This window comes from Oncorhynchus clarkii, chromosome 10 (assembly GCF_045791955.1).
Source record: "Oncorhynchus clarkii lewisi isolate Uvic-CL-2024 chromosome 10, UVic_Ocla_1.0, whole genome shotgun sequence".
In the NCBI taxonomy this organism is placed as follows: domain Eukaryota; kingdom Metazoa; phylum Chordata; class Actinopteri; order Salmoniformes; family Salmonidae; genus Oncorhynchus; species Oncorhynchus clarkii.
Window position 1 is genome coordinate 39,811,217 of NC_092156.1, and position 10,572 is coordinate 39,821,788.

At 46.9% G+C, this 10,572-nt stretch overlaps 1 protein-coding gene across 16 annotated transcripts in view; it reads right to left on the minus strand.

The window, feature by feature from the left end:
- Positions 1-308: 308 nt before the first annotated feature.
- Positions 309-10,572, minus strand: part of LOC139418458 (acetyl-CoA carboxylase-like) — a 52,115-nt gene continuing 41,851 nt past the window's right edge. For all 16 annotated transcript variants that reach the window (XM_071167923.1, XM_071167926.1, XM_071167928.1 and 13 more), the window contains 11 exons: positions 10,502-10,572; positions 10,239-10,359; positions 9,144-9,240; positions 7,464-7,560; positions 7,220-7,355; positions 6,928-7,105; positions 6,639-6,751; positions 5,156-5,310; positions 3,496-3,666; positions 2,485-2,621; positions 309-1,946 (listed from right to left, as the gene is read on the minus strand). The exon at positions 10,502-10,572 is cut by the window's right edge and continues 73 nt beyond it. In XM_071167923.1, coding sequence (XP_071024024.1) covers positions 1,817-1,946; positions 2,485-2,621; positions 3,496-3,666; positions 5,156-5,310; positions 6,639-6,751; positions 6,928-7,105; positions 7,220-7,355; positions 7,464-7,560; positions 9,144-9,240; positions 10,239-10,359; positions 10,502-10,572 — 1,406 coding nt within the window. In that variant the 3' untranslated portion in view covers positions 309-1,816. The remainder of the gene's footprint in view (positions 1,947-2,484; positions 2,622-3,495; positions 3,667-5,155; positions 5,311-6,638; positions 6,752-6,927; positions 7,106-7,219; positions 7,356-7,463; positions 7,561-9,143; positions 9,241-10,238; positions 10,360-10,501) is intronic.

A 10,572-nucleotide genomic window follows, 5' to 3' on the forward strand; every position in this document is an offset into this window, starting at 1 on the left:
AGACGGGGGAAAAAAACAAGGGATGAGATGGATCCCTCACATCTCTTTTAAGACTGTTGAAGTTTGGGGGAAAAAAAGTGCCACTGATCATCTGTGGGTTGATGCCTGCATGAGAAAAGAATATCATTTCGAAGTAGTCCGAAAAATGTCTCTCCCTAAGAATACTTTTTCCTCGCTGAATTTGGCAGAATTACATTGTTGTGATGATCCATTTAATGGTAAATAATTTAGTAATAATGCAGTTTGAAATGCCAACTCAATCTTGCTGCGTTTCATTCCGCTTGAAAAAGCAAAACAAATCTGTCAAACCAGGTAAGATGTATTTTATTAAATTTGAACTGAGGTAATTTGGGTTCACTACAGTAAACACATTAACATTTCTCATTCAGCCAATCACCTCATTAGTAACAGGACTACCAGCAATAGACAAATATAACTTAAGACTAGCACTGTGCATGAAGTCATCCTACATTGCCAATTCTTGCCTCTTTCATCTAGGCAAAATAATTTTTTTACCTGACATTGAATCAAATATTGTTAAATTTGAGGCTCTCCAGCAGCTAGGCCACCATCACTTTGCCATAAAGAAACTACAGTATCCAGGATCCACCACTGTTCCTCAATGAGCATAACCATGTTTACACAATACTATCATTTTCTGTGTCACTAGTTACCACAGCCATAAAGTCACAATGGCTATATCGTAGCTTTTTGGTCTTTAAGGTTAGGCATGTGGTTAAAACTTGTAGAAATAGGCATGGTTTTAGCCATAATGACTTTTTGGCTGTGCTAACTAGTGACGACCCATTTTCTCCTTGGAAAATACGTCTCAAAATAAAGTAAACTACAATTTACAGAACATCTTAAAATCACACCTTTTGTAATACTGAATGTATAATTCTAGTGTACACTACTCAGTTCTCTTTAACATGATTGCCATTTAATAAATTAGTCACCTAAATGTTTTACATATTTTCTTACACAATAATTGTTAAAAAATATACCCCATGGGAGGGAAAAATGGAATTCTCAACCATTATGGCACCAATTACCATTAGTGTTTGCTTTTGTGTCAGTCTTTTAGTATATTATAGAACAGTAAGGTGCATTCAGAGAGGTGGTGACAGCTGCTATTCTACCCGCATCAGTGTGTGCCTGCCTGCCCAATGGCTCACCCCAGGGCCAGTGTGGGGTGGTTGGGTCTGAATAGGGCCCTCTTCTTGCCTCCTGCTGGGCTCTTCTCTCCAGGCCCAGGGCAGAACGACACGCTATCCCCATCACAATGCCACGCTCCACCTCCTACCCTGGGTTTAATCAGTAATTAAGTGCGCCGTGCAAAGGTGTGCAAACCCTCCACCCTCGTGAACCCTCCCAGCAATCTGCTGCAATTTTATTGTCAAGATTACCATCAAAACACTCAAACTCAATGCATGTTATCCTGTCCAATAGGACAGAGGCTCATTATGATAGCAAATGAAGAGCTGCTTCCACCTTGGCCAATTGTGTGGTCCCCAAGCTTGTCGTCATTCATGCTAGTTATATAGTTTCTGGTCTTGGCTTTGTCTATCATTTTTGAACTTACATAGATATCACAACTAACACATTCTGTAAGACGTATAAATGCATTACCCTGGATATCAGACGTATAAATAAATCCATTACCCTGTGTCTCAGCTCTCCCCCCTCCCTCCAGGATCATTTTCATCTGTAACAGCACAGCCTCCGTGGGCTGCCATGTTGGCTCCTCCAGCCTCAGCTTCTGGCACAGTTCCACTGCACCTGAGACAGTGGGGCAAGGCTGGGGAGAGGAGGCGCTCTAGGTGGCGGCCGGGGCGGCATCCATGGTGGACAGGATGCGGACCACCTCAGCACGCTGTGTAGGGGAGATGTGCTGCGTCATGTGCACAATGGAATCCATGGCAACCTCAGGGTTTGCTTGGACCAGGCTAAGGAGGAGAGAAGAGAACCCGAGTGAGATGAAGGAGATGTAACCATTTGTTTACCTGGCTGTACATGGAATAAATAGATTCTGTGGGAATCAGTGACAATGCACTTTCCTGACACCAGGAAATATCCCACTGCATAAACATGGTACTATACAAAGCTTTGAGTAGACTTCTACCGGCCATCTCAAGGCTGGTAGGTTTCCAGTGACATGCCAGGCTGGTAGGTTTCCAGTGACATGCCAGGCTGGTCACTAGAAAAACACGTCGATTTCGGCCGTTTGAAAAGATCTTGAGAACATTGATATGCCGTCATGGGTGCTCACCAAAAAAACAATGGCACAGCGTTGGGCTCAGAGCACCGTGCCATGGCAGTTCTCCATTTTCTAGCAAGCAGGGAGAGTACTTACTAAATGGAAACAGTGCTTTAAAAAAATCTATTAATGGGTCAAAAATCAACATTCGTCCAATTACGTCAAATCCCGAGGTGAAACTATGAGATCAGGTTGGACCAGCCTGTTAAACGAGCGCTCGGTCTCACCTGCGGATCTGCTTGAGGATGTGGTCCCTGCGGATGTACTTGATGTTCTCGTCGATGACAGACCTGGCCCCCTCCTCCTCCTTCAGCTGCTTCTCCAGCCACTCCACTACCTCCTCATTGCTGTCCCACAGATAAGCCTACACACACACACACACAGAGAGAGAAGAGAGGAAGATTTAATCCAACTTCTCAGTGACATTCTTTTTTGGGGCTAAGTTTTATCCATATCAGTGGAAAAACCCACGTCTGAACTCATGTTTGTTTCGGGCAGTAGAGCACTACAATCACATTCTCATAACCTTGCTTGTCTGAATGAGTGGGGGGAAAAAATGAAACTACATTTTCCTATCAGAAGTGAAAGTGCGAGAGCTACAAAGTAGGTCCCTGATGCCTTTTTGACTGGACCTGATTGAGAAATCCATATTCATGAGGGCAGCCAGTCTCTGATCCCAAACAAAGGCAGACGGAGCTTAGGCAGATTGGGAGGGCGGTAATGGCCTCACGCTGTTTTAAGAGCTCTCCTGCTTGTAGTCCGCAAGAACATTTAATGCCCTTATTAATCATTTTTAATCCGTTTGCTTTTAATTAAGAAACAGCGCGTGGCTCTCCTATCTGCACGTGCCAGGGCTCAGATTAATTGTAGCTTAAGATAGCCGGCCCTGATTGGGGTAATGTATTAGCTAACAAGACGGCCGCTTCTAAAGATATACTCTGTCTACCTCAGGAGCTGGGCTTTTTCTAGTCACCCCTGGAGGCAGCAGTCTAGGCTGAGGGACATATTTTCTATCACCTATAGTTATTTCTACCGAGCCATAACCGAGACACCACAACTTCTGGTTGGAAATTGACCTGATTATTATAATTTTTTTATGATTAAAACCAGACTGTGAAGGAAGGTATAGATGTATAATCTCATGAATCTGCAACCTCTAGTTGACAGTGACGGTCAGTGTCTCTGTGCTTTGGAGGGCTTGTTTGAGGAAAGTGGAGGAGCAGGTAGTGGCCAGTCACCTTGACGGTCCCCTCAGCCTCTACGAACCAGCGTCTCAGCATGGCCTGGATCTGTCCATTGGTCAGCTCGCTGTTGGCCACCTGGATCTTCCTCTTGACCGTGTCCTCCAGCAGCAGACGCCTCAGACGCCAGTAGAAGAAGTGGCGTGACGTCCGCCACTCCAGGATATCCTGGGAAACCACACACACACAAACTTCAGAGATGAGATATCTCACCAACAAGCAATACTGGCTGACTGATATTAGAAAATGTAAATATAATCTAATATTGTGTAATTATTGCCGCCCCCCCCCCCCCAAAAAAGATGACATTACCCAATTTACATAACTAAACAGATTTTGAACTGAAGAGAATATCTTTGTACGTCATGATATGAGAACTTCTGAGTGCAGGAGAGTCTCCAGAGAAGTAATCTGTCCTTGGTATTCTACTGAGCACCTGTGTGGCTGTCAATCAGATTCTTGTGCGGTTGCATTTGCAGGCACCTATCACTGATAATTGTGCTGTTGCGTTTGCAGGCATCTTGAGAGCAACTGAGATTGTCATCTATTATAGAGATACTTCAGTATACAGAAATGCCCTAGCAGCCTTCCTCTCATGAACCCATTGTGCGTACGTGTGTGTGTGATGGAGAGAGCTTGGAATCCTGCCTGGGGCTGTTCTGTGCTTGCTGAGGTGATGGGCCGGGTCATCAGCAGGTAATTATAAAGACACGTCTCACAGCCTGAGAGAGATTGGAACACTCTTTTCCCTAGGCATCTACTGAACACTATATTCCCTCGGCATGTCATCGACTGCACCAGTCTACTGCATTGTAGGTAACACAGGCTTGGTTACTCACATACCGCATAGATACAGTTCTGTGTATTGGAATGAGACATCATAAAAAACACTTTTTAATGTAATATTTCTTCACATATAGCTATGTGACCTTCATTTCAATACTGTTCTGATGCAATCACCATCGCACTGCCCTATCCCATCTGGACAAGAGGAATAGCTATGTAAGAATGCTGTTCATTGACTACAGCTTAGTCTTCAACACCATATTACCTCCAAGCTCATCACTAAGCTCGAGGCCCTGGGTCTGAACCCCACCCTGTACAACTGGGTCCTGGACTTCCTGACGGGCCGTCCCCAGGTGGTAAAGGTAGGCATCAACACCTCCACTTCGCTGATCCTCAACACTGGGGCCCCACAAGGGTGCGTGCTCGGCCCCCTCCTGTTCTTCATGTTCACCCATGACTGCATGGCCGAGCACGCCTCCAACTCAATCAGCAAGTTTGCAGACGCCACAACAGTGGTAGGTCTGATTACCAACAATGACGAGACAGCCTACAGGGAGGTGGTGTGGGCTCTGGCGGAGCGGTGCCAGGGAAATAACCTCTCCCTCAACGTCACCAAAATGAAGGAGCTGACATGGACTTCAGGAAACAGCAGAGGAAGCACGCCCCCAAACAAGTCGACGAGGCCTTATATTTCTATATTTCTTAATTCCATTATTTTACTTTTAGATTTGTGTGTTTTGTTAGATATTACAGCACTGTTGGAGCTAGGAACACAAGCACTTCGCAACACCTGCAATAACATTGGCTAAATGTGTCATTTCATTTCACAATTCGTGTTCTGATCACGTTCAACGTGACCGTGTCGTCTCACCGTAATGACGCCCTTCTCCTGCATGCGTCCCGGGGTGTCGTGGAGGTCGGCGAACTGCACGGCCACCTGGTGGTAGATGGGTAACAGGAACTCCTCCCGCTCCTTCAGTTTGGTCTCCAGCTCCTTCCTCTCTGGCAGGCCCAGCTCTGGGGTACCTGGAGAAGGAGACGTGGCCAGGAGGGTTACAACACAAACCAAAGATTATTCAGTGAGGTCTGATGCAAGCTAGCTGCATACCGAGAACATTCCAAGGAAATTGTGTCAATGTGACAGCGTGAGCATTTGGGATGGGCTCCACTTCCTTTTATCACTGTATCTGTTCTGTATGACAGCGGGATTGTTTGGGGAAGCGGCTACTCAAATCAAATCAAATTTGATTAGTCACATGCTCCGAATTCAACAGGTGTAGTAGACCTTACAGTGAAATATTTACTGACGAGCCCTTAACCAACAATGCAGTTTAAGAAAAGAAAGGATAAGAGATAAAAGTAAGAAATAATAAAGAGCAGCAGTGAGATAACAGCAGCAGTGAGTCAATGTACTGGGGCACCGGTTAGTTGAGGTATTATGTACATGTAGGTAGAGTTATTAAAGTGACTATGCATAGATGACAACAGGGAGTAGCAGTGGTGTGGGAGGGGGGGGGGGGGGGGGGCAATGCAAATAGTCTGGGTAGCCATTTAACTAGATGTTCAGGAGTCTTATGGCTTGGGGGTAGAAGCTGTTTAGAAGCCTCCTGGACCTAGACTTGGCGCTCCGGTACCGCTTGCAGTGCGGTAGCAGAGAGAACAGTCTGACTCGGGTGGCTGGACTGTTCTGCTACCCCAAGGCAAGCGGTACCATTAGCATGAGAATTATGTTGGTTCTATGTGAAATTGTTCAGGAGGTAGGTGAGATACATTCCCTCCCATTTGCTCAGCATGGGTTCTTTATGACTGTACAGCGCAGGCTCAGCTCAGCTCTCAGTATCACTGTCTGATGTGGTTCAGTGTTCTCCAGAATCCCTGGCTGCTGTGCTGCCTGTCTTCAGAGATTGATTTCTGCCAGAGCCAATCGGTCAGCCTCCCCACCACAGCCCCTAGAGGCCCGGTGCTGGCCCATAGCTCTATGGCTCCATGGTGCCCCTGTGAGCCCAGAGGAAAATCAATAGGCCGGGTTAGGTAGGAGGACAGGGCGGGGAGGGAGACAGCAGGCCCTGCTGATTGATCTAGCCCTGCTGTGATTGACACATCTCCCCAGGGGACAGAGCAGGGACGATACGATCACCCTCAGATAAAGAACAAGAGTGACAGGGAATTACAGCACACGCACGCACACGTGCCCCGCTAGATATTATCATTCCTCCCTCACAGAGAGGGATACAGAGGGAGAGAAGGAGAAAGAGCAAAGCAAATGGGATAGTGGAGAGCACAGAGAGAGAACTGCATAAAGAGATTGACAGAGGGAATGTGAGAAAGTATGAATAAAGCTCTAGGACTCGGACCCAGTCTCTCTGCCAGGCCCATGTAGACTGGGTCCACCCTCCTCATGGTCTTCACCAGGTCCTTCTTCCTGAACTTGATCTCTACCGTCCCCTCTGGCTCCAACACTCCACCACTGTGGAGCAGAGAAGAGAGGGATTCATCAAGATGACCGAGGCTCTACATAGCATCACAATGTCACTGATCTGAGCCTACATCAAACCGTACATTGGTCAAGTGTCTAAACAGTGACTTCTGTCTTTGGCATGCTGCCAAGAGGGGTTATGGTTAGTGGATGGAAGTCAAACTCACCGACTGTCCTTGTCAGCATACATCTCCATGTGGCGGGGGTTGATGGTGGGGTCTATGACCACCCAGGACCCCCCTCTCAGCTCTGCCTGGGGAGGGATGTATACCAGAACAGGCTGGCGGTACTCTCTCAGCCCATCCACGATGTAGGCTCCAAACTTCAGCACCTGGTCATACATGTCTGACAGAGGCACAGGAGAGGAATTTGATATGAGACTGAAAAAACACACACACACACACACACACACACACACTGGTATAACTGACAGATATATAAACATATATTCTATGGTACCTTTCATGCCTCCAGAGAAGCCCCTCCAGTTGGCGAACACCATGAGAGGGAGGCCCTCGCGGTTCAGGTCCTTGATGGCCTGTGCCGTCTTAAACGCAGAGTCAGGGAACCACACCTGGCCTGCCTGCTGGATGATCTGAGAGCAGGACACAAAGGGTTACTAGTGATCATGTGTTTCTGTGGGTCTTTATGTGAGTATACCTGTATCTGAGACACAGGCCAGTGTATATCAGGAGGAACTTACCTTGGCGTCAGAGTCCAGGTTTGCTGGATCGGCTGGGATTGACAGCTCCACTGATCTGGTTTCCACAGCAACCACTCCAGTAGGTATGCCACCAAGCCTTTGAGAGAGCAGAGGGTCACATCAGGACACACAACTATGCACCCCTGAGGGCTGATTGGTCAGGCGTTAGAGGTCAGACAGGTCAATGTGTGGGGTTAAGATGGGTGAGCTAGCTATGTGAAAGGGGGATACCTAGAAAGTTGTACAACAATGCATTCAACTGAAATGTGTCTTCTGCATTTCACCCAAAACTATCAAATCAGATATCAGGCAGGAGGGGGTTTCAGTACTGGAACATGTAGATGGGCTTGCATGACAGTGGGATGATCAGATAGACCATTTAACATATTTCCTGCACGGCTCACACAACATCCTGTTCTAGAACTACATACACTCTAAACAAATGATGTTGTGACCAGGATGACCCTTGTGAAATAGACTTGGTAATGGTCTGGAGCCTCATTTATAAACATTGTACAAATATACCCCAAAACATGCGTGCGCCAGCTTTCCCGCAAAAGTTGCCATTTTATAAAAACAAAACTTGGCGTGAGAATATCCTTTCCTCCACGTAAACTTTACACCATGCGTACGTACATTTTCTAGTGGTTGAATTATTGTATTTCAAGCAGGCAGGCAAGTATTTTGACATAGGAATCTATTCCTATTTATTTTCAGAACCAACGCAGAATAAATTCCTCCCCTTTTCTGGCCGTGATGGGTTCAAATCTTGAAGTAGCCATACAACAAACTACCATATGCATCTCTCATCTAAATCGGGCCTAGTAGCCAAGTTAACAGATAGGCTATGTATTTCAGGTTTTGCTGGATGCCATTCCATGCTACTACTGTTGGTAACCTACTGTACATTTTATGAGTAGCCTAGACAATGTTTCAGAATTCATGGGCAGTCCAGCAAATTAGGTTGGGGGGGAAAGTCAATGGAAAACACTGTTGAATTCAAACGTTCTGCTGACAGATCCACAACATTTGGACGTAGTTTTTTTTATTTCAGAAGCTGTCACAGTCCATCAAATACAGCATAAGTTACTGCCAAAGGGGCCTCTCGAGTGGCGCAGTCTAAGGCACTGCATCCCTACAGACCTGGGTTCCATCTCAGGCTGTGTCATAACCGGCCGTAACCGGGAGTCCCATAGGGCGGCACACAATTGGCCCAGCGTCGCCCGGGTTAGGGGAGAGTTTTGCCGGGGGAGCTTTACTTGGCTCATCACGCTCTAGTGACTCCTTGTGGCAGGCCGGGCGCCTGCAGGCTGACTTCGGTTGTCAGTTGAACAGAGTTCCCTCCGACACATTGGTGCAGCATCCGGGTTAAGCAGGCGGGTGTTAAGGAGCGCGGTTTGGCGGGCCATGTTTTGAAGGACACGTGACTCGACCTTCGCCTCTCCCGAGCAAATCAAGGGCGTTATTGTCACCATAAAAGGTGCATGGCGATGTTACAACGCCCGTTCACACACGCAGTTTTATGACAGATCTGATTTATGATGGGAAACACGCGTATGTACGGCAAATATTCAGTGTGACATTTACGCACCGGTTACACATGAGGCCCGTGGAATGTTTATCAAAGGACTATAGTGTGTCTATATTGCTTCCAAACAGTGGATTGATGTGGTTCCTTACCTGGCTCTGCCCACCACCACACTTTGAGCCCACGGCTGCATGATCTCTGAGAACGAGCCATGGTCAAAGAACCCACTCTGCCACGGGCCCTTTGGAGCTGCACAGAGAGAGAGAGAAAGAGAGAGAGAAAAAGAAAGAGAGAGAGAGAGAGAGAGAGAGAGAGAGAGAGAGAGAGAGAGAGAGAGAGAGAGAGAGAGAGAGAGAGAGAGAGAAAGCTTAAATAATTTATTATTACAAAGTAAACATTTGTAAATAAGAAATAAAACATTCCGTTACTTGGCAGAATTTTTTTTTTCTCCCCTCCAGATTCTACTCCTGTCATATCCATGAAAGCAAAAACAGTGTTCAAATATTTTTTTTTTAAACAGAAATCTCTAATCTTGTCAGGTCCCATGACGGATGAGGCTGTAAAGAGCCGAGCTCAGCTCTCCTGCTCTTGGCAGAGTGAGCGAGACAGGGCTAGTCTAAGAGGTTACCATTCAATTAAGCCTCCCCACTCATCACAACTAAAGACCGGTCTCCCCCCCACACCGCACGCCCTGCCGGCCCCAATCTCTCCCCCTGCCCAAAGTTGTAATTACACTGATATGGAATCTGCTCAGGCCTGACCCTGCATGTATAACATGAGCCATCCATTCCCCGGCTATCTCTCTCTTCATCCACCCAGCTAGAATGCTGCCCAGGGTTCACCGTGTCTCTCACAGTGTCTGGAGAGCCTATAACCCTCTCTAACAAACAGGAATTAGTTTAACCCCTGACCTCTGGGAGATCTGCCTGAAATGATCATAGCGCAAATCGCAAGGCCAACCTTTAAAATGACACTCAGACTAAATTGAAGTGTGAAGAGCTGCTGTTTTAACACCTGTTGATGCAGCACCAGTGTGACTGGAGGAGGGGATGAATATGACTACAAGTGAGTGATTATTATGATGATAGGAGAGATTTATGAAGGTCCTTTATTGCACAGCGATTGAGGTGATGAGTGTGGCACAGAGTCTGCCTTACGCACAATGTTGCGAGGGAAAAAGCAGTTGCTTCTGGTTTGTGTAGTGCTGTAAATGTTCATGTCTGAGAGGAAGGAAGGAGGGTACTCACTCTGGCTGGGGCGTCCTGCCAGCATCCAGCGGGGGTCATAGGGGGCCTTTGTGGGCATAAACTCCACCAGCCGGTCTATGGGGTCCTTGGCATTGATGATGGGCACGGGACTAGATCGGTCCTGGAGGGGAAGGGGGTGTAAACATCAACTATGAATTTAACCCAGCTTCACTGAAAAGCTGACAGCGTAAAAGGTAGATGTGCATTAGACGAGCCTAAATGGATGGACAATGGGTTAAATGCTGATACGAGCGGATGGTTACCTTGGGCATGTAGGAGAGCCAGTGTAGCAGCATGTGGACTCCCTCAAAGTCATCACACACAGTGCTGTGGG